This window comes from Haliotis rubra, unplaced genomic scaffold (assembly GCF_003918875.1).
Source record: "Haliotis rubra isolate DU_JTF1 unplaced genomic scaffold, ASM391887v1 Scf10, whole genome shotgun sequence".
In the NCBI taxonomy this organism is placed as follows: domain Eukaryota; kingdom Metazoa; phylum Mollusca; class Gastropoda; order Lepetellida; family Haliotidae; genus Haliotis; species Haliotis rubra.
This window is the reverse complement of record NW_025764892.1, coordinates 4,415,139-4,439,829: the sequence shown is the minus strand read 5'-3', so window position 1 is coordinate 4,439,829 and position 24,691 is coordinate 4,415,139. Positions and strand designations below refer to the sequence as shown.

At 38.5% G+C, this 24,691-nt stretch overlaps 2 protein-coding genes across 2 annotated transcripts; one reads left to right on the top strand and one right to left on the bottom strand.

Moving 5' to 3' along the window:
- Nucleotides 1–432: 432 nt before the first annotated feature.
- On the top strand, nucleotides 433–9,274 carry LOC124265295 (ethylmalonyl-CoA decarboxylase-like). Its single transcript, XM_046700113.1, has 4 exons — nucleotides 433–565; nucleotides 1,562–1,628; nucleotides 4,868–5,038; nucleotides 8,418–9,274. Exons 2-4 carry the CDS (start codon nucleotides 1,589–1,591, stop codon nucleotides 9,095–9,097), a joined length of 891 nt encoding a protein of 296 aa, XP_046556069.1. The 5' UTR covers nucleotides 433–565; nucleotides 1,562–1,588; the 3' UTR covers nucleotides 9,098–9,274.
- A 647-nt stretch (nucleotides 9,275–9,921) lies between these two features.
- LOC124265397 (elongin-C) lies at nucleotides 9,922–22,005 on the bottom strand. Its single transcript, XM_046700211.1, has 4 exons — nucleotides 21,901–22,005; nucleotides 17,558–17,774; nucleotides 14,320–14,368; nucleotides 9,922–11,067 (listed from the first exon to the last, which is right to left on the bottom strand). The coding sequence occupies exons 2-4, from the start codon at nucleotides 17,724–17,726 to the stop codon at nucleotides 10,926–10,928; spliced, it is 360 nt and encodes a 119-aa protein (XP_046556167.1). The 5' UTR covers nucleotides 17,727–17,774; nucleotides 21,901–22,005; the 3' UTR covers nucleotides 9,922–10,925.
- Nucleotides 22,006–24,691: the final 2,686 nt, after the last annotated feature.

Below are 24,691 nucleotides of genomic sequence, written 5' to 3'. Positions count from 1 at the left end.
TGTTGGTGTTTTGTCAATGACACCTTCCGATGGGGGCATTAAACTATTTCAGTGCATCAGATATATATTTACATGCTCCGATACACGTGCAATAAAAACCAACAGAATGGGACAGTATAAACTGAACAAACACGCCAATAGATCCAGTTTTATATCTTAGGATAACTGGAGAAGAAATACAGGAATAAATGCTGAGTGTGGAGTCCAACAACCCACGAACTTACGAGTGCAGAAAACGGGCTATTTAAAACCATTACCTAACGCGTTCAGTTAAAAATTGAATCGCATTCATAATTACGCAGGAATCATTTCAAGTGACTTTACAAAAGAAACATTTGAATAAGGACCGAGACTCGAACATCCTATGAAATATACCATGGAAATAATGCCGTCCTTATTACTACGGAATAATAAACGAGAGTTACTTCCCTTACACTGATAGCTCTGCTGTAACATCAAACAAGATGGCATCGTGAACATGATAAATTTGCAAGGGTATTATTTACTTTGAGAGTAAACTGTAACATTTGTCGCACAGACACCCGTAAGTCAGAAACAAGTGTTGGTAAGTAGCAATGAATAGAAGAGGTTATAATTTCTGTCACAAGCCTAACTGTTATCAGTAATCAGCCGGTAATCTGTTCTGTCACAGATCACGTTTTAGTGTAATCACAGAATATTGACCACATTCTGCAACACAGGAAGGTCCAGTCCAAAGTCCACAAGGAGCCTTGGTCTCATTCACCTGTCGTTATTTACTCTCATTTTCAGTGGCCCACTTCTTTCTCAATTATATTATAAACATCACGTATAACAATCAGTACATGGATTATCTCTCAGTTTATGTCTCCTTTGAGTGGCATTTTCGAAGTTGGGAAGTACAATATTGGCAAACTTTATGAATAACAACTTCTTTTATTTTGTGAGTGCGACGTTTGGATACAGATTATTGTGTCGTTGTCAGAGATTACTTGGTACAAGAATCTATCGAAACGTCGCACTCACACACACAAAAAGAAGTTGTTGTCCATAAAATTTGCCAATATAGCAAGTTTATGAATTACCTTAATGTTTTGAGCAGTCTAAGTGTGACTTTGTACACACTACAAATCTGCAAACACATCAAGATGCAAAGGCAACTACCCTTGAAGATTTGGGTTGGAATTGGTCTTCAGCAACCTGCCTGTCTTTAGAAATGGCTAACAAGATCATACATGTCATCTATTCCGACTTAAGGTCAATGATCGTGATGTCAATACATATCTAATTGAAATGGGGCGGTGGGGTAGCCTAATGGTTAAAGCGTTGGCTCGTCAGGCCGAAGACCCGGGTTCGAATCCCCACATGGGCACAACGTGTGAAGCCCATTTCTGGTGTCCCCGCTGTGATGTTGCTGGAATATTGCTAAAAGCGGCGTAAAACCAAACTCAGTCAGTCAGCAGTCTAATTGAAATATGATTATTTGCAGACCAGCATCATACAGCTGGAATATTGCCGAGTGTTGTAAACAACAAACAAACTGTGGAGTCCTAACACCTTATGACTACTTTGTGTGTTACAGGAAGAGCTGAGATCAACAACAACAGTGATGTTGGCCAGGGTCATGAGACTTTCAACAGTTAGATCTGGTAGATTTCGCTTGATTGAATTTAAAACACTGACACTTGTATAAGAAGTTGAGAAAGGACAGGGTAACTTCATACAAATGGACACTTCGTAATCTGAAATTTGAGGGCATGTTGGCAACAGTTATTGATATAAATATATATATCTTCTTTGAGTGGCATTTTAGAAGTTGAGAATTACAATATTGACAAACTTTATACACAACATCTTCTTTCATTTCTTGAATGTGACGTTTCGATACAGATTCATGAGTGCTTGTATCGTTGTCAAGAAGGAAGGAATTGACTACGATACAAGAATGTTGCACTCACAAATTAAAAGAAGTTGTAATCCATAAATTTTGTCAGTATTATTGATATATAACAAAATTAATAATAATATAACGTCAAACATATAATTTTTATTGGTAAGTTCGATTGTTTAAGAAGTTGGCAGCATGTCCTTGTTTTATTTGCCTACACTGTTTCTTCTCTCCTCTTGATTCTCTCCTTTATTCCCATTGTCATCTGAAACATGAAATATACCCCCCTGGATATCAGCATGAATTGAATGTAAACTTATTATTCATCATCAAAACAATCTCACCTACTCAGGAAAGGGGGTAAACTCTGCGCCAGTTCAAATCCAAGAAGAAACACAGCAATAAAAATATGTCAGGAAGTGAACAAAAGGGAAGGGCGCAAACCAAAATGCGACAGGGCGCAAAAATTCAAGGACAGGGCGCAAAACACAACGAGGCAGAGCGCAAAAATTCCAGGACAACACTAGTTAGACGAGGGCAACACTGGTTAGATGTATCATTATGCTTCTGAAATAACAGTTCAGTAACAATAGCCTGAACTGGGGAATGATAATTGGGGAAAGAGATGGGGGGAAAACCCTCTATAGGAGTAGGCATGCATGACATTAACAACTCCAACCAAAATTGAAGAATAACCCATGTTAGAAAACTGGTATCAAATGTGTGAGATTGATTTCCATGCCCCTGATTGGCTACTCCATGGTGATGACCTGGCGTCAAATTATGACTACTTTCCTGATTGAAATTCATTAATAAGTTTCTCATCAGGGATGGTAATTTTCCGCTGATCCGCAGATTTCCGAGGATTTTATTTCAAATTGTTCAATTGTGAATCATCTAAATCCATTGAGAAACCCTCAACCCGATGACACAATATTAAGTTTTCAGCTGAAAATAGATTTTCCTGTTGCCATCCCTGTTCTCATGCTTCAATCTAATGCAGACCTGTGACTTACCTGTTATGCCCACCTGTTATTTTCGCGATTGTATCATTAACAGGTGTTTATTCAATAAAACAAACTTAGAACAGATAGCAACATGTATCCATTTTTCTCAAAGTTCCTTTTTTTAGTTTGCTACTTTAGATTCAGTTGAAATGGCTTGAGTAATCAGTGAATACCTGTGAAAACTGAATATCGCCATTAAGACAAAGGGCATGTTTCCCTTTGACCAAACAAGCATCCCACAAATAATCAATGGATGCCGTGATACAGCTCCACTATGTAGGAAACATGACTCTCTTTGGGGAAGATAAGTACCGGTATATGATAAACATTATGGAAATCATGACATACTCTCATAAATCAGTTGACGTTCAGCAACATTGAGCGTGGATAGTCCTTGGATGGGTGACCATGTTGGCAGTTTGACTCCTGAGAGTTTCTAGGACTTCAGTCCTGCCCCACAATGAAGCATATGTGATACAGGTGGTCTCACCTTAGGCAAGTGAGTTTGTTCCAAATTGCCCACGGTTCACCCAGCAGAAAATGGGTACCCAGTGGGATAAGTCATGTGACTACAACCTTCTAGCACCTAACAGGCAGCTTGGGTTATCTGGGGTAATAATGTGCTGATTGTTAGCACAATGGGCATACCTAGTGTGGAGTTCGGTGCAATATAAATGGATACATTATTATTAATTGGGGTTGAAACAATTTAAGAATGATGATTTTGCAGCATTTAGGAGAAAGTAAACAGATTAGCTTTCACTCTTACATTGTTCATTAAAACCATTTGAGACCATCAAAATGTTTTGTAAAAAAACTTTTTAATTTTTTTCTTTTTTTTTGATGTGTGTGTGAAATGTTTACAAGGAGATGGGGAAGGTAATCCAAACTAAGTACAAGCACGAGGGCAGGGTCACTGTTTTCAGTACATGAGTGAATCACAATTCTTGGCCCACCCAGTCATTTTGGAGTACTTCATTAGCTCTACCAAATACAGAGCAAGTGAAGTAATAGCTGAATTTGTGTCAAACAAATCACCTCCATCAAACAACAGGGGATGAAACCTTTCGAAATTTTCCACTGGACCACAGGACCAGTGAGTGGACAATAATTAGTAGACCTCTCTGTACTTCACTGGTTCAAAATAACATTTGTAGATTTACTGTCAATACAAAATTCAATGGCGACCTGGGCCCCATTCCTCAAAGCAAACGCGCTACAACATGAGTCTATGTTAAAGTATGGGAGTTACGATCATCTAAGCACTATGGTTGTTCGGTTTGTGGAACAGGCCCCAGGACCACTACAGACTTAGTTTTAGGGGTCCTCATGAATTTTTACTAGCCAGGGACCACAGGGCCGGCGTAAATTTTGCACTCTGAAACAATATACACATCCAGGAAAATGTTTGATGCACATGAGCACATGAAACAAGAACATTGTTGGATGTCCCTTGCAGAAGGTTTAAGTCAAGATAGGGTTTCTTCTTCATTCAATTATCCTTGAATACACTATGCAGATTTTGCATTCATGATATCTTGTAACTTTAATGTGAGAGTACTGTTTACTGGGGCGTAGCTGCCATAAAGGCAAAAAGGCAATTGTCTACACATAATTTTGTAAAAATACATATTAAAAAAAGGAAATGATAATTTGAAAGAAAAATGTTACAGGTGAATGTATTTCAACATGCTGAAAGCATGGATATGTACCTATAATAATTGCATTCTGAACTTTTTGCCTACATATAATAATTGGCTCAGATACGCCCCTGGTTTATAGAAACTACCGTTACTAATTCTCTTTGAAAAATCACATACTGCAGTGTTAACATAGACATTTGATTCAGCATCGCTTCATTATGATGCCTCTTGTACACATCGAGAGTAACCACAGTTTTGATTTGCATGATAAATGATATGACACACATGGACTCTATTTTGTGATTTTAAAGATATTGATGATGTTTTGTTTGACTTGATTCTAAATCCAGGTGTGTCCAGGTGTGTCCGAATGTCCTCTACTGCCGAGGCCCCAAACCTGGCTGACATCAGGGATCAGCTGATAAAGTACTCTGGAGGGAGTGTCGACCTTGACCTTGACTCTGGGTCAGGCATAGCAGTGCTCACTCTCAATAATGTGAACAAGATGAATGCTATGTCAGGTATGTGCTCTTATTGAAGTCCTCTTATTCCACACATTTACTTGATAATGATGCCAAAGTGCCACATGGAAAAGGCTAATATTGTCAAGGTTGACTGATGTGTTGCTGGTGAACACACATGGATGTGACCTGGCTGATGCGTTGCTGGTGAACACACATGGGTGTGACCTGGCTGATGTGTTGTTGGTGAACACACATGGATGTGACCTGGCTGATGTGTTGCTGGTGAACACACATGGATGTGACCTGGCTGATGTGTTGTTGGTGAACACACATGGATGTGACCTGGCTGATGTGTTGGTGGTGAACACACATGGATGTGACCTGACTGATGTGTTGCTGGTGAACACACATGGATGTTGCTTTGCAGATGTGTTACTGGTGAACACACATGGATGTGACCTGGCTGATGTGTTGCTGGTGAACACACATGCATGTGGCCTGGCTGATGTGTTGCTGGTGAACACACTTGGGTTGTGACCTGACTGATGTGTTGCTGGTGAACACACATGGGTGTGACCTGGCTGATGTGTTGCTGGTGAACACACATGGATGTGACCTGGCTGATGTGTTGCTGGTGAACACACATGGATGTGACCTGGCTGATGTGTTGCTGGTGAACACACATGGATGTGACCTGACTGATGTGTTGCTGGTGAACACACATGGATGTGACCTGGCTGATGTGTTGCTGGTAAACACACATGGGTGTGACCTGACTGATGTGTTGCTGGTGAACACACATGGATGTGACCTGGCTGATGTGTTACTGGCAAACACACATGGATGTGACCTGACTGATGTGTTGCTGGTGAACACACATGGATGTGACCTGGCTGATGTGTTGCTGGTGAACACACATGGGTGTGACCTGGCTGATGTGTTGCTGGTGAACACACATTGATGTGACCTGACTGATGTGTTGCTGGTGAACACACATGGATGTGACCTGGCTGATGTGTTGCTGGTGAACACACATGGATGTGGCCTGGCTGATGTGTTGCTGGTGAACACACATGGATGTGACCTGGCTGATGTGTTGCTGGTGAACACACGTGGATGTGACCTGGCTGATGTGTTGCTGGTGAACACACATGGATGTGACCTGGCTGATGTGTTGCAGGTGAACACACATTGATGTGACCTGACTGATGTGTTGCTGGTGAACACACATGCATCTGACCTGGCTGATCTGTTGTTGGCGAACACACATGCATGTGACCTGGCTGATGTGTTGTTGCTGAACACACATGGATGTGACCTGACTGATGTGTTGCTGGTGAACACACATGGGTGTGACCTGGCGGATGTGTTGCTGGTGAACACATTGATGTGACCTGGCTGATGTGTTGCTGGTGAACACACATGGATGTGACCTGGCTGATGTGTTGTTGGTGAACACACATGGATGTTGCTTTGCAGATGTGTTACTGGTGAACACACATTGATGTGACCTGGCTGATGAGTTGCTGGTGAACACACATGCATGTGGCCTGGCTGATGTGTTGCTGGTGAACACACTTGGGTGTGACCTGGCTGATGTGTTGCTGGTGAACACACATGGGTGTTGCTTTGCAGATGTGTTAGTGGTGAACACACATGGATGTGGCCTGGTGAACACATATGGATGTGGCTTGCCTGATGTGTTGCTGGTGAACACACATGTGTTATCTACCTGAAGTGTTCCAGGTGAAATTACATGGGTTTCACGTGGCTGGCAAATACACATGGGTGTCACCTGCCTGATATGTTGCTGGTGAAAACCCCTTGCTATGGTTGTCACCCATTTTGTTCTGGGGAGCTAGGGGTGGGGGTGGGGGCATGGGCAGGATCAATTTTGTACACATGTACTGGGGGTGGGGTGTGTCAGCAATTTTGTACATAAAAGTATGTTTATAACTATGCTTAGAAATTATAGGAAGGGGGATAACTTATGTTGTACATAAATTTTAGGAGGGGGGTCATGCTTTTCCATCATCTCACACACTCTCTCTCACACACACACACACACACACACACACACCTAGCCAAAAATTATGAACGGTCCCTAATATCATGAAATCTATTGGCTGGTTGGTTTTTAAATTTGGGGACCAGCTACTTCGTGTCAAGGGGAGGTGCTGTGCAAATTGTGATTATATTTTATTATTTTTCAAGAATTACAGCAATTTACAAATTTTGATGGAAAAAAGGTTGTTCAACCAATAACTTCAAAAGTATTGGTTGATATGTTTTCAAATTTGGACAACGGCTTCTTTGTCTGAAGGAGTGGTACAGTGCACAGTTTGGTTCAGATTGTCGTATTTCAGCAAGAGTTGTCAATTTACATATTTTGAACCTGAAAAGCCCATGGGAAATTTTGAAAAATCAAGAACTCAGCTCCACTTACCAGGTTATACGAAACCCTTAACGCGCTCATATACCCTATGCAATTGTGGTTCCCTGCTGGCTGCTAATTGTAATCCTTCACTGATTTGGTGAGCGAACAGTCAATGACTCACTGTATGTTATTTATCAAGCCAAAACTTTCCAGGACCCACAGGTTAAGCAGGGCTCCAGATAAGGGCCGTATCGGCGTATGTACGGATAAAAAATATGCATGATACGGTAGGAAATAATTTAGAAAACGTAGCAGATACGCACCACAGCAATGGTGTACGGTCTTAGAATCATTTACAGACGTATTTATCTGAAAAATTATTGTTTTATTGTTTATTGACCTGTTTACACAAGAGTAGCTATGTTGTGGTGCATATATGAAACGAAACACACGATTACTGATACTCCATTAAATTCCATTCAGTACTCTAAATGTACTCTTAAGGTTTTCCAGTACTCCTGTATTGAAGAAATAAGGAGTACATACTCCTGATGTTGAAAAATTATCTGGAGCCCTGGGTTAAGGATTAAGTCCCTCTCAGCAACATCACAATTCTTGCAAAAGCTGCCCCTTGATTCACAAATACTAGAAACTGAAATGTGTTTGGTATTGATGCTCAGTGGAAGTTGAGTCACATTTGGGGGTATTAGTGAACCCTTCTCACATTTTTTGCTTGTTTTTAACAAATTTCTTCTTGTTTTCTTCTTGTAACCTGTGTTTTTTATATATTATCTTGTTAAAGCCATTCAACAAGAATAATGAACTGTGAATGACTTTTTTCTTGAACATGGGTCACTCAGGGCTGATAGAATCTCATGGTCAAATTACCAAGCCTCTCCTAATGCATGTTGTATCTTAGTGTCAAAACTGTTTGTAGGAATACGTTTTATTAAATTATTTGATGTGCAGCCAACATATGTTATCCATGAGAATTCATGTGAGCTTGAGAAGATTCTTGATGTAATTGCCTATGTTTGATTATTGAATGTTTAATTATAGGCCAGATGATGGTAGAATTGGCAGACAGAGTTACAGAACTTGAATCATGGACAGAGGGTAAAGCTGTCATTTTCAAAGGAGCTGGCAAAACATTCTGTTCAGGGGGCGACCTTGGGACTGTCAGAGAGATTCTTCATCCTGAGAATGGTTACCAAATGTCCTGTTTCATGCAGAACACAATGACCCGTTTCTGGAACTTGCCTCTGTTGACCTTTGCCCTTATTCAAGGGAGAGCACTAGGTGGTGGTGCAGAATTGACCACAGCATGTGACTTTAGACTGATGGCATCATCAGCCAAACTGGGGTTTGTTCAAACCAAAATGGGAGTGACCACTGGATGGGGAGGAGGTACTCTTCTTGAGAAGCTGCTTGGCAGAACAAAGTCTCTTAGTTTACTCTGTAGTGGTCGAATACTGGATTCAAGGACAGCCCAAGAGATAGGGCTTGTGGACCATGTCTTACAAGATGCGGAGGCTGAACTGACTGATGTCAAGAGTTGGATAGCTAGCCAGTATGGCAGTGCTGATAGGAGCATTGTTAGAGCAATGAAATGTGTTGTTACTGCTGCAAGTGATAATAATGTTAGTATAGCTTTACAGATTGAGAGGAATATATTCCGGACTACATGGGCAGGCCCTTCTCAACTTGCTGCTTTGAACAAAAATGTTAAACACGAATAGCAGGACATCATCAAGAATGTTTTGGGTGTCAGAGAGAATAGTGTGAGTGAAATAAATAAACAGTGTGAGTGGAAAATATGAATTAAAATTAAATATGATTAGTAGAGCATTTTCAAGAATGTTTTTGGTGTCAGAAAGAACACTGAGTGGAAAAAATTAAATATACATGTATTTTCATTCATTGTTTCAGTGTTTGTTTTTTTCCAGATAATATGTTGAGGAAATAAAGGACTTGAAAAATACATAATGGCCCCACAACTCTTGCCTGAGAGAGAGTGCCGCAGTAAGTTAAGTTCAAGCTCAGTTTGACTTCAGTGAATGAAGCTGGGCCAGATAAACCTGTGGGAATAGTTTGAGCAATGGGCTTGGGACAGCTCCCAGCTGTGATTAATCTTCCTCACTGGTGCTGTGACCTTGTTCAGAATATGTATTCAGCGCTAATTATCTAGGAGGCGACTAAATTGCTTTGTATGTTATGTGAAATTTACTGGTCAATGTGAACAGCTGGAATATTTCTGACTGTAGATTAATGCAACAGATGTGTCTGCTGGGAGCCTGACCTGAGTTACGGCCTCTCAGTATTCCAGTTATATCATTCCCCTTCATCCTATTGTAGAAGGTAAGACCGAAGTGATGCACATTTGCCACTTTCACAAAACCCACAAGGATGGGAAGGTGATCATACTTCAGGCGGATCTTGGATTTGAAGTCATGACCAGTGAATTGCAACAACCAAGGCACCATGTTAGTCCTTGCAGCAACCAATACCCCAAGGCACTGCCACAACTTGGGTTTCGATGTCCGATAAACAAAAAAGCTCCATATGTTACGACAACACTGTCAGGACATATTTATTAAGACACTCTATAGTTTGTAAATGTACCAACATTAGTTGAAGAGCTGGGATAATGAATGCCCTTTAGACCAAATATGGATTCTCAATGAGACTCTGATATCGATCTTGGGGTCAATTTGGATCAAATAACAAAACTTCAATAGAATAAATGTACAAAAACAAGTCACTGTCTCATACCCATTAAGTGACCTATAGATCAAGCATGGTAGTAGAATCTGTGCTAGGTAGTGTCGCAAGGAACGACTAAAACAAAAAATATTTTTTCCAGGTACAACAAGCAAAGTTCATGCTTTAAGGTTCATACTCTACGGATAACGCTGGATTACTTCACATTGACAGAGCGCCACAAAGGTGTCTTTATGTATAAAACCTATTTCCCTTCTGCAGTGTGTGCTCTGACATACCCTGGGGGATGTTAAAGCAGAACAAAAGTACACATTTTTTAAAAACAAGTGTTCTCCATATGCTGGATTGGATATACATGTATTCGAGGAACTATGATATATCCTAGATGGTACAGATGTAACAGGTATTACGTTATTCAAGGTGCCATCAAAGCATGTTATTACTTGCAATTTGAAAGGTTTATGTGAGGTACTTGTGCAAATATCCGGCTAGGAGTGTAATTACCACTGCTTCACTTTCGCATCTTTCACACATTCAGCTTCCCCGAAAAAGCCTTTCCTCTTCTCTTCCTCTCCATGCATTGGGAAACGTTCGATATTAATATTATCAATATATATAATCCATCTTCATAGCAAAAACGCCCCACTGCTTGCCTTCTCTGATGAGGCAAAGCACTTTGCATAACGCTCGAACTGGGAGCAGTTGAAAGCCAAGATACACGTATGAAAAACTAAAACACTTTCCAGTTAAACACCAAATAGTTTCCTCTAGCACAATGAGAATAATAATTAATATGTAATGATTATTGAAAAAAAAAATTGGCAAATTTCTATGGAAAACAAAAGTTCAACAGTCGAGGAAATTGGCAGCCATGAGTAGCTCAAGTGCTATTTCCGGTGCAATGGGAAACTCTGGGATCTCTGTCGAGCTGTTGGTGTACCGGACTTTGTAGGTGAAGTACATACACACTTTCTGTAGGACATGTGACCTGAAAGTAAAGTAACAAATCAATAAATATCTCACCTGAAGCTTTACTTTACCAACATCAATAAGGCTCTGACTGGTGCGGTTTCAAGTAACTTATATCTACGAATCCAAGAATGGTATAATTCCAAAGGTAGGGATGACATTTTCATGGACTACCACATTAACCATTAGGTATTGACAGCAATAATGTAACACCTTTTTTCAGACTACTGAAACTAAAACTTTCTAATCAAGGCAATGGCAAAATATTTTGAAAGAGCCTCTTAAAATAAGGGTTGCTTGCACAGAACAATCTTGGATACAATTAATGTAAATCCTGCAGTGCTTGAAATCTTAGGCTAAGAGATTGTTTTAGCTACTATCAAGATTTACAATTGGTTTGGACCAGTCTTGAAGATCATTTAGTCCCTGATTCAACTTCACAAGATGATTTGCAAGCAAGATGGGGTCTGTATCATTAAAATAATCTGCTTTAGTTTCACACATTGCCATTTCATTTTGCAAAACTATGAACCTCATCAACACTTCAACACTGAGAACTAGGGCTGTAACGAATACACTATGTTGCGAATATGATACGTATCACGAATATTAGGTAACGAATACAAATAATTATTCATGAATACAATATTGTAGTTAAATGATTGATGCACAATATTGAATGCCCATGTTGACAGTGTTAATTTGTCTCAGCAATAACCAGTCATCTCATGACACCTACATTTTGTATGTAATAGTTATAGTTGACAGTAACATGTCCGCCCTTGGCAAACTAACATGACTCAGGCTACTAGAGTGAGTGAGTGAGTGAGTTTAGTTTTACGCCGCACTCAGCAATATTCCAGCTATATGGCGGCGGTCTGTAAATAATCGAGTCTGGACCAGACAATCCAGTGATCAACAGCATGAGCATCGATCTGCGCAATTGGGAACCGATGACATGTGTCAACAAGTCAGCGAAACTGACCACCCGATCCCGTTAGTCGCCTCTTACAAGACAGTCGCCTTTTTATGGCAAGCACATGGGTTGCTGAAGACCTATTCTACCCCGGATCTTCACGGGTCCTCAGGCTACTAGAAGGCTAGTACATATTGCATTCTTGCATATCTCGTTTTGAAAAAGGACATAAGGGTTCAAGTAAAACACACTCCCTTATAAAAATTGTAAATATTCATGAATATTCGGTTCTTATGGCCACGAATAACGAATTGAATTCATGAAGGGCTACGGTTCGATTCTTCGAATATGCGAGTGAATCGTTACAGCCTTACTGAGAACCCTCCACAGATTATATACTGAGAGAAACAAGTAAAGGATCACAGGAAAATTCAAGCGTTCCTTAATATTATCCAGTTTTCATCACCACAGCACCACAGAATTTTACTGTGATCCTTTGTTTCTCTCAGTATAGATCAGTAATAACGTTAATCGTGACTCATTCAATCAAGACAATTCCTTATTCCTTGCAGCTGGTTGGTAATTCTACCATCATAGCTTAAATTAATTTCTGTCCTAATTATGTCAGTAAACCCAAAGCCAAATTCAAGGATGTGTTTATTCTTATTTCAATATGTTCATGAAACATTCAGTATTCCTTTTCTTTGAATACACATTGCCATTTAGAAAGTGGTCACATGAAATAATTGTAATGGGGATTACACGTTCTTAGTAAAGCATAGATTCTAGTCCTAATACTACTGTTTTTTGCGCAGAGTTCCATCCAGCTATTTGGGTGGTGTATTTAAATCCTGGATGGGACTCAACCCCAAAAAGTACTTTACTGAGAATGTGTATATCCCAAATATACATATGACATTTCTTAATGGCAATGGCATTGTGTATTTCTAGCTTTCGGCCATGGGAGCCAATTTACACTTGTCAGTGGGGTACACGAAGTATGTGTTCAAGACTACCAGTTGCCAAACTTCTGTGGAAGCCGCAATGGCTGTGTCGGTTAGATCGCTGATTTTGTGTGCTGACGATAAGGTACCTCACTCTCATTGTGTGGGTTAGATCGCTGATTTTGTGTGCTGACAATATGGTACCTCACTCTCATTGTGTGGGTTTGAATCCCAGATGGGACTAGCCCAAAGATGTACAAGTGTAATCCCAAATATAACATGAGATAATTCCTAAATCATGACAGTATCAATACTGAGTTTCTAGGACTTGAGTCCTGCCCCACAACGAAGCACATGTGATACATGTGGTCTCACCTTAGGCAAGTGAGTTTGTTCAAAATTGCCTCTGTTCACCCAGCAGGAAAATGGGTACCCGGTGGAAAAAAGTCATATGACTATAACCTTCTAGCGCCTAATAGGCAGCTTGGGTTATCCGGGGTAATAATGGCCTTGATTGTTAGCGTTATGAGCATACCTAGTGTGGAGTTTGGCGCTATATAAATGGACACATTATTATTATTATTATTATGAAAAGTCGCTGCTTCCTTCAAATAATTTGGACCTGCTTAAAGTGAGTGAGTTTAGTTTTACGCCACACTCAGCAATATTCCAGCTATATGGCAGCGGTCTGTAAATAATGGAGTCTGGACCAGACAATCCAGTGATCAATAGCATGAGCATCGATCTGCGCAATGCAACCAATGACACGTGTCAACCAAGTCAGCGAGCCTGACCACCCGATCCTGTTAGTCGCCTCTTACGACAAGCATGGGTTACTGAAGATCAATATTCTAGCCTGGATCATCACGAGTCGGACCTTCTTAAAACTGTGTAAGATGCAACAGAAAAAGGTATATGTAGTATTTTGTTACCAGTTTCATTGTCCATATGCACACCAAGCTTTAAGCTTTTGTAGACAAAAGTCAAATTTATGATTGCGATCTTAAATACAAACCCCTTCACAATCCCAAGAGTTGTGCAAGTGGGATAAGACTTAGGTTTAGCTATTGTAAAACTGTCTGAAAGTACTCCTCAGATCAATTATTACTAAGATTGTTCATAAATAAAAACTACCACATCCCAATGTATTTCAAAAGTGAAAGCCTGCATGTGATTTCTAATCATACATACAACCTACAAAAGGCTAACACAGGGCATTCCAAATGAATTATTGTATTATGTGACAAACATTTGAAATGTAAATGACCTTCTACAGTTAGTGCAAAGAGCTGACATACAGTTTCTTCACTTGTAATTCCGGTCATTCATATTCAACATGACCATTTTGTGATGCTACAGCCACTAAGATACACACAGAGTGTTGACAAACATCGCCAAAGTCAATACTTACGGTATTTCTCTAAAATTAATCTCATTCGTCTCATTTTCTGAAAACTGACCTGAAATAAAATGAAATCAATATGAACAAGGTTATACCCAGAAGGATGATATGGACACATTAAATATTCTTGACCTACAACAAGGGAAATTATTTCACAGAAAGTGGTTTTAATAATGAAGACAGAAGAAAAACATGAACACAGTCTTGCAAGAAGCTCACTTGACACCAACAGTGTTGACATCTTTGGTCTTACCCAGATAGTCAGCAGTAGGGGTGGGTATTGCAGAGAATTTTCATATTGCAATATATTGCGATGCAAAAGCATATATTGCGATATGTATTGCAATATATTGCAAGAAGTTTTTTTAAACAAAAAAGTACTTATAATCGAGTTAATGCTTGATTTATAAAGCAAAAACACAACAAAATCACTATGCTTGATTAAGCTTTAATAAAAACTTTCAATCATGACAAAATAAAAATGTGAGTAATATTTGGCACAAATGAAACAAGGAAACCAACAATTTAAAAAAACAGAAATATCCGAGGATTTCCGAGTGTTACGAAGTTTTCCGAATGCATGTTAAAATACCGGTTTTCGATCAGCGTATCGCAATACATATCGTTTTCATGTCTGAACCGGTAAATACCAGTAAACTGGTTATATTGCGCAGCCCTAGTCAGCAGGTCATTTTGGCAAGATTTAGGGAGAAAACAACAAGTTCCTCAAGTGGTCATTCCCATCCCTCTTATGTTTCCTAATTTTCAGGTCACAGACACATAAATTTTATTTCTTAATCATTAGATTAAGAATCTACAGATGAGGTAACATTGTTGACATGAACTATATGAAGCTCTGAAATATCATTTAGGACTATAAAACTAAACACTCCATAAACAATGTTATATACATTGAGTATAGTATTCATATAATAACGCTGCATAACATCTTCCCATGTGACTTGGAAAACCATTTGTCCATGACAAGCTCTGATATGAGCAGTTGGTAATACCTCTATCCATGTTCCATAAAGATCTGAGGATACCTTAACAGCAGGTCGTGTAACAGGGCTCCAGATAATTATTCAACATCAGGATATATTTTTCAATATAGGTGTACTGGAAAAAGTTAAGAGTACATTTGGAGTACTGAATGGAATTTAATGGAGTGTGACTACGACAAGACAAGTGAGTGATATTAGTAAGTAGTTTGTTCATTTATATTCGTACAGCAATATGATTACTTGACTGTTTACAAGTTGTCGAGGCACAGTCTTGTTTCTGAAAGAAATATGAAATTTGTTTCTCTGCCGCCATGTTTACATACATGTGCGCATTTTGGACCTATCAAATTTAACCAAGATAATTCGCTGCGATAAGCAGTTTCCTACCAACCAGGACTCCCAGAACACGACAAGGGTAACCCATTCAAAGATGGGACACTGCTTGAAATCAGATTGATATGTTTCAGATAAATACGTCTGTAAATGATTCTAAGACCATACACCATTGTTGTGGTGTGTATCCGCTACGATTCCTAACTTATTTCCTACTGTATTGAGCATATTTTTTATCCATACATACGCCGCACAGTCCTTATCTGGAGCCCTGCTTGTAAGGTAAACCAGCAGTGAACTCTCTTGCCTAATCATATTCATCTGAGAGGAAGCTCTTCAACAAATCAGTTGTCTGCTTTCCACAACTATTTGACTTAATTTTTGTGACAACTTGAATCACATTTTTTTATCTGTACGAACGAAAACCCACAGAGAACCAAAATATTCCTATAGTTGGCTATAGTGCTAGTCCTGTTTAGGTTTCGATACCATGGCACTAAAAATTGACAGGATCCGTGAATGAGTAGAGCTCTATGACACATTTAGCGTTATCCCAGCAATACCATGGCAGAAAAGGATATGTGGCATTTCCACAACAACATAGTGATGTGGCTGCAGGGTTTTACATGACGTGTGATTCCTGCGTACTTGACGCAACAATTTTGTTAACGACTCTCAAAATATTATCATGCGAGTCAAGCTTGACGCAAATTTTATAGGTGGCCCTCACAATTCAGTTCAATAAAATCGATTTGATAAAAAATGATATTGTTCGATGATAGTTTGACTTTCACAGAGCTGTCAGATTGTTCCAGAGAACTCAGAGGAGACAGTAATCCTGGCTGTTTGAATTGAACAATGCTGTAGTTTCATTTGGTGGTGTGACATACACAGTTACATACTAAGAATGATTAACACAAAGAAAAATTCAATTTTCATGACTCCCAAATATTGAAAATGAATAAATATTGTGAGACACCATGACTTCCATTTTTTTAAAGTCTGTGTAAAACCCTGTTTGGCTGTACTTGCTACTTCCCTAAGCCTATGTTTAATATGTTTTTGAGACAAAGTAATCAGAAGTTACAGTGATAGACTCAGTTTTGTACCAAGAGTGTAGAGATCCTCTTAATGATTAGAAAGTTCACCTGCTGAAACATTCTATGGAGGTTTCTTTCTATCTTTAAGCAAAGCTGTGAAATTATCGTGAAAGATTACCATCAATGACTCTCTTAGACATGTTACTAATTTGTTAGAAATGAGCACTCAACAGATGTTGCATCTGTGTCAAAGATGTTTTAATAAAATTTAACATATCTATTAGGCCTACAAATTTAAACACTTCAGCGTCAAATGTTGATGCCCACAGAACACCCTATATTTTTCCAACAATGAAATACCAGAGGCATGATATATAAAGAAATTTCCATTAGGCCAAATAAAAATAATGTTGTGGTTCCGATTACACCTCTTTACAATTTAGGGTAGGTAGGTAGGAATTCTTTTTTTTTTACATTTTTTTTAGAAGTAAAGTATGAACTAATAACACATTTATCAATGTATAATTGTTTATTTAATCAAGCTTGCAGCCATCAGGTCGACTTTCTCCATCAGAATGACCGATGTCCATTTGTGCCAGGCAAAAACAATGGTATCTGAAAGCTTATTTTATTCATACCTCTTAAAAAACTAGGGTCGGCACCAGAATTCAAGGGTCGGTCGGGTAATCAGAACCACAACATTTTTTTTTTAGGCCTTACCATGTTTGGGGTTTCAAATCCTCTTAACTGACATGTTTCAACATATTTTACAATTATGAATTCTGCTAAATTTATATCAAGGAAATCCCTGCCATGAGCAAGTGAAGACACACAAACCATGGTAACACAATGGTATCATGTGCAACCTACCAGGTCCGCTTAACATAGCCTTGATCGTTCCGGATGTGAGGGCGTGATCTCGCTTGACAATGAACTCGTGTCCGTCCGATGAGATTAACTTGACATACATGGCATCGGGTCCCTCGCATCCCCCATACACCTTCTCATCATCCCCCTTGTCTTCCTTTGTGTCAGACATGGCTGTCAGCTACTGGGGGAGGGGACGACGACGCCCACCTACAGAATCCTAGAACAGATTGGATGAAAACATATGATCAAGACATACCGCTGAAACAAATATATATTCTTGCAGAGCTACAGTTAACTTTTTGGGACATTGAGTTATGTACTCACTTTTGTTCATCTCAATTGGGTATGTTAACTTTCCTTTGAGGAACTAAATAAATTGTACCCACCGCACTCAAACTCAATTGGGTATTTTGCCATTTTGCATTAATTGTAAAAATATAATTTAGTTTAAATGTTGATTTAAGTGTTTGCTATTTATATTTGATCTGTAATATGAGAAACGATAATTCATCGGTACGGAAGCTAAAATGTGACATTTTTGTCTCTACGCATGCAAGATCAGATTTATTGAGCATTTACAAAACTTCAAGCATACTTGTACGCAATAGGTTTAATAGGAATTGAGTTTTCACATAAATATTTGTGTAATTTACGCAGATACGCAGCTTATCTGTACCTCTGCTCATGATATAGTCACCACAATTGTACAATCGACTCTGCTTTTAGCAGAGATTTATTTTGGATGTGGAAAGGGTTTCAGGGCTGGATTTAGTGCCTTGTTACTTGCACTGGTGCAACCTAGTTATTAGTCTGACTTGCACCAGATGCAAGTCAATTTTTGAGTGTGTAAACTTCTGAATAGAAATCTAAATAAGTTCACAAATGTCTTTCATTACATGTATAATGCAATAAAAGCAGTGAAACTGGAATTTGGCTGGTGCAACTAGGTTTTTATCTTCTTAGGTTGCACCTGGTGCACGTAGGTTAACATCTCTTAAATCGAGCCCTGGGTTTTGTCTATTTAACCCAGCAGTATTCCAGCAATTTACTGATCACCTGTGCATAATCATGATAATCTTGAGTCTGGACAAACACAATCAAGTGATTGATATAGTGAGCAACAGTTCTACCCACTGGGGTCTGATTAGTCATCAATGAAGTCACAGAATCTCACCACCATTAAATCATCTCTAAGGACCAGCACAGGCTGCTGTTGAGCAGTTCTTGTCTCAAAGAACCAAGATGTTATGTTTAAATGGCCCCAGAACATGACAAAAGGGTGAAACAAAAAATATGGTAAAACCAATGCTACTTTGCAAGATACATTATTACACATGGGAATGTTCAGGTTTTGTATATCAATTTAGTTGTGACTATCATGACATATTTCCACGTCCAGTGAGACTTGTCATTCAAGACAAGAGCAGGGCTGGATCACCATTGCATGAATAGTTATTGAACATGATTCACCAAAACATAAAATCAGTCTCCAAATTAGGTATCAACAACGCAATGTACACAAACTGGAAATTTCAAGATGATATATACAAATTATCACTTTACTATAGATCAGTGCCATCAGTTGTATTTCAACAATGCCAGTTTCAGAATAGATGAGACAAAAACAATGTTTGAGTGATTATGATGAATAAATGAATGAATAGTTGTCAATATATCATAATCATCAACAGCAAATGTATTAGCCTATGTATACATTTGACCCGTATCAATAAATTTGGAAACTTGTCTTTTAGGGGATAAGGCTGGGTGTACAAGATGTATCTTTCCACTGATTAAACATATCTGAGTTATGAGTCACTCATTACAATTCTAGAATTTCCTACAAACGAAAACAGGGTGACATGGTTACCATTGAAAGTCTTGATTCTTATATCCAAGATTTAATGACATGTACATGCCTGAAACTTAAATCCATGAACTTATTACAGTTTGATATGCTACTTCTCATCATGCAGTGCTCACAGTTACACTGTTCTTACAGAATATTTCCATCCACTTATTACTTAGCATGTAGAATAAAATATATTAGCTTTAATGACTTGAATCAGATGCAGTTTGCCTTCTTGTTTCACTATCAAATGATAAACATCTTTCTCTAATCTATACACTGTACTGAACAAATGTTAAACAAAAAGGACATCACATTTAGAATAAATATTGTTTGCACATGTCTTGCATGATCCCTGTTCATAAATACAAAACCATTGCTTTGGTTATTTTCTTATATCTTTGCTGCATACTTGAAGCCTGTGATATATAGCATCTACTGACCCAAAGTTAGAACTCGAATGACATATATGGATGTACCTCACCGTACCAGAATGAAACAAGTGTTTCCAGACCAGAGTCTACTGGCTGATATTTCCAACTTGTACCTAGCGGTTTATATACAATACTTTTAATCTGTATGAATTCCAAGTAATATCATTTGTTTACAATGATAAAGTGAGTGGGTAGTATTTTATAGGGCTGTAACAAAGCAAAAAACTATCGATGGATTGCAATTGTTGAGTCTCTGATAGCAATTAGTCGATGGTAGAAACGAAAAACTATTGATGCATCAATAGTATGTGTGACCATCGATAGTTTAGTGATTGACATCCGTTGATAAATATGCAGCGCCAAAAACAAAATTCGTTCACTTTGATTTAGAGTTATCCGCCCCTGTTACCTCTTAAACTTATCTGGGTTTCAAGTTCTTTGTCAGTTATGAAAAGAGACTGAAACTACTTCAGCTTGTTTTGATCTCATATAAACAATATATTCATTTAGGAAATGACTTCAAATGAAACAATTCAAGGAGAAAAAAATATTGCAATAGTATTGCAAAAGTTGGTCGAAATAGACTATCGCTATCGCTATGAGTATGTTGCAAAAGACTATCGCTATCGCCATAGTTGTTTCCCCCTCAAAAGTCACCCCTAGTATTGTATGCCACTCTCAGCAAAATTATATCAATATCATGACAGGGGACATTAGAAATGGGCTTCACACTTTGTACCCATGTGGGGAATAGAACCCAGGCCTTCGGCATGACGAGCGAACGTTTTAACCACTAAGCTACCCCACCGCCCCCAATGATAAAGGAAAATAGTATGATTTCTTCAACAAAAACACAACGTAACATGATGTACTAAAGGTCTTTTTGTCATCTTAGTTTACTGGGAAAAACTGTCATGTTTCCTACTAAGAACACAAATGTACATGCTATCCTACAGGTTCACAATATACCAAGTCTGTTTGCTGAGGGGAAATACATTGTTTTTCATTTTATGAATATACAGAATTAATAATAAAATTAACATAATAGTGGCAGACCCCTGATGAAGACAATGGGTAAGAGACAATTTCAATTGATGTGATGTTTTTGTTTGTTGGGATATTACTATGTAGGGGAATGGTATTTACATTTTTCCATGATTTACAAAGAGAACAGCATGACTCATTCCATATTACTATGATAAACAGTAGAGATTTCTGCAAGTCAACATAGTCAATCTGGCACAGATAAACTCAGAAACATTTTTACAAAGTGTCTCAAATTCCAATGTGCTGAGGAATATTAAGTGATAATTCCAGCAAGTCTGGGGAAAGTCTGAAATGGGATGAGTTGTTTAAGCCTTCATCGGTTGTTCATAGTAATAGTGACAGACAGACACTAGGTCTTTCAAAATGGATTCTTAAAAAAAAGACTATCCACCTTGCATAAAGTTATGGTGGAAAGGATAAGGGGTGTCTGGGTGGATTGTGCAACACATGACATTGTTGATAAAACGCAGCCCCAACGTGGAAGATTTGCTTTCTGTGTCTCTCAATTATAAGGCCTTTTAAACAGTTTAAATTCTAGTTTTACATAATAGTAACAATCGGGAGCTTTAATTTCCAAGATCGTCACCGGCATATTTGTGTACTAACTATAGGAGTCAATCCCGATTCATTGACTGTTTTACTAAATAGAACTGCCTATACACGCGTGGGTTGGTCTGGATTCGATCGACTGTACGGTTTCGTATAAACATGCCATCATACATGAAAACAAGCTTCTTAAACGATCGAATCCAAACTGGAATGTGAAATAACTAACGACACATGATCTCATGCTACTTTTGGGCACCTCAATTACGGTAAAAGCATTGTTTTAAATTCGAAGCGGTCACCTATTTTCGTCATAAAAATGGCTGAAAACACGTTTCCTTGTTCAAAATTACACGCAATTTGCCAAGACCTGGTGCGTAATCGAACAGAACAACTGGTTGTATATTGTTTCTAAAGTAGTCACTTCAGCGTATTATTGTTCATGAAAGCTCATAATTCATACTCACCGAAATAAAGGTAAAAGTCTCAGGGTTAACCCCTGATATTGACAAAGCAAAACAAGTATTCACAACTCGACTGTCCTTACCAACAAGTGACCCGGATGTAGATCACATGACCAACGGGTCACTACGTCACATCCGTTTTCGATAGGCGCGCGAATGTTCAAGGATTATTTTTAATAGAAACTGGATTAAGTCATTGGATTCAAATAAGATTTTATAATCAAATCCGAATACATTTATAACTTAAATCCATCTGTTCCATACTGCAAAAGAGTTAAATGGTTTGAACAACATAACACAAACAGCCTAACTTGGATAAAAATTCAAAATTATTGATCTCGTATGTTACTGTTATATAAAGGGTTTACAAATCGCATAGATCTAGTTATACGCGGACCCTCGAAAAAAAGCTATACGTTTAAATCAACGTTTCCATTTCAGCCGCATATGAGTCGGTATAGATCATAACGAAAACAACAACTAGGCAAAGGTATTTTACTTGAATACAAAGTAAATATTAATTATGTTTCTCATGCATAGGTCTTTCTTTTTCAAATAAAGTACGTTACGCAATCTCCAAAATTAACCAACAAAGCCCTACAGTGTTACGTGGGTTAACAAACCCCGTTACCATGGTCAAAACATACAAGCCGTGACACGTGTGATATACTCAAGCTTTGCGTGAAGGACAGGTATGGCTGAAACATAATCTGACCACGCTGTTCATCATATCAGATCAAACATGCTGAAAGGATGTTTCAAATGTTTAAAAAAAATATTATTTATTTATTTAGTTGTATTTATTTATTTTATTTTATTTTTTTGGGTGGTAATTTCGCTGTATGTTACTGAAACATTAAAACACACTGTGGGCGAGCAGGACACAAAACAAACATGATTTCACCGTACTTACATGACGGTGTGGTCTTGGCAAATCGCTACTGATTGGTACTAAAGGGAAGCCTATATATTTTGCATTATTTTGTATGATAATAGTTTTTCAAATATTTGAGCATATACACGTACCGTACTGAACATGTACATTAAGATAAAACGCAAGATAAACTACTGTGAAATAAGCTAGAAAAATAGCACTTTTGTTGGTGATCGTAATCAGTGAATCAGTTTATCATTAGGCATCACTTGTTTTTTCATTCATTACTTTTGTACTTCCTGACTCTATGCGTTCAGTGTTTTGTTACGGATGTATGACTATCGCACTTGCATGTAATTATGTCCTTAATGATCGTGTATTGTATGCTCTTGTCAATACTTTGAGCAGTGTGTACCGTCACCTAATTAACATTGCAATATTATAAGTTGTATGCTTCTCTCGAGGGTAATACGGCCTGATGTACGCCTCTTTGTAGCAGTGTCACCCGAGCCGGTAGGCGAGGGATGACACTGCTACAAAAAGGCGTACATCAGACCGTATTACCCGAGGGAGAAGCATGCAACGTATTTATCTTACCGCCATGTTAAATGTAAGAAATGTCATTTTATTTTATTTTGAAGATCGCTAGCGACTACATGACATGTAAACAAAATGGTGTCTGTCTCTCGACTGGATTTTTGAAATCAGTGAAACACATTCTGACAACTTAAAACTGCTATAAAAATGGTTAATTCTGGTTAAATTCAATAAACAAAATAGTTTAAATAAAGCAGTGAAAGTCAGTAAAATAAATGTGTACATAGTGATCTCTCATTTTACGGATCTTACATGCATGCGTGCGTAATCTACCACACTGTATTAAGTCTACACACAGTTAATTAGCAAGAAGTGTCACAGCTATTCTTAACAAAAGAAGTTAAGAACATCTGATTCATTTAATTGGACTGTGAGTATTGTTCGTTGTTATGACAACACATATCCTTCCAATTGAGGGTATTCTTTAACTCGTTTTGTTGTGTTTGCTATTGTTGTTTTTTGTTTTGTTTAGTTGTGTTTTGTTTCATTTGTGTGTGTGTGTGGTCCATTGTGACAACCTATAATCTCAGATTCGAACCCTAAACCTTACTAATACTATATGATATACTACTTACATATTTCATCTTCGATTAAAACCATCTCAGACGTTGTTAATCCACCCAGCAGTATGTGGATGGCACCGGTTAAATAATACCGGTGTACCACTCTGATTTCAATAACATGAAAGCCCGTTACTTTCTGTGTGTCAGGAGGCACTATAGAGACTGTCCGTTTATGCTCGCAGGAGTGACTACTACTACTACTACTACTACTACTACTACTACTACTACTACTACTACTTATGACAATAATAATGATAAAATCAACAACAGTACAACCACACTCTTTGAACATCCACAAATTTATTTTTATTATCACCACAAAACTAGCCATGTCATTTATATTGCACTATACCTCCGCATCAAACAGGCCTATGCTCAAAGCACTACGTAATCGTCGCTATATGGCTGAAATAATGCCGACGAGACGTAAACTTTTAACTCACTCACTCACTCACGTTAGTATCAGCCCAACCAGTGGATCTGGGTGCACTCGTCTCTTCTCATTCACAGCTCACTCCGAAGAGCGTAACACGGGCTGACTTAAGGTGGTAGAAAGTTAGCGGTCACACTACCATCTCGTCCTACCGGGTACCCATTAACTGCTGGGTAAAAAGCACACAGGGCATCTCGTCCTTGCCTCGGTTCACCTCGATGCAGCCTCATGAAACATGAGGTCACGTTGCCTCTGCAGGCAGTGTGATATATATACATTATAATATCACCACAATGTAGGGCGGGGTCTCCACAGACTGCATGTATA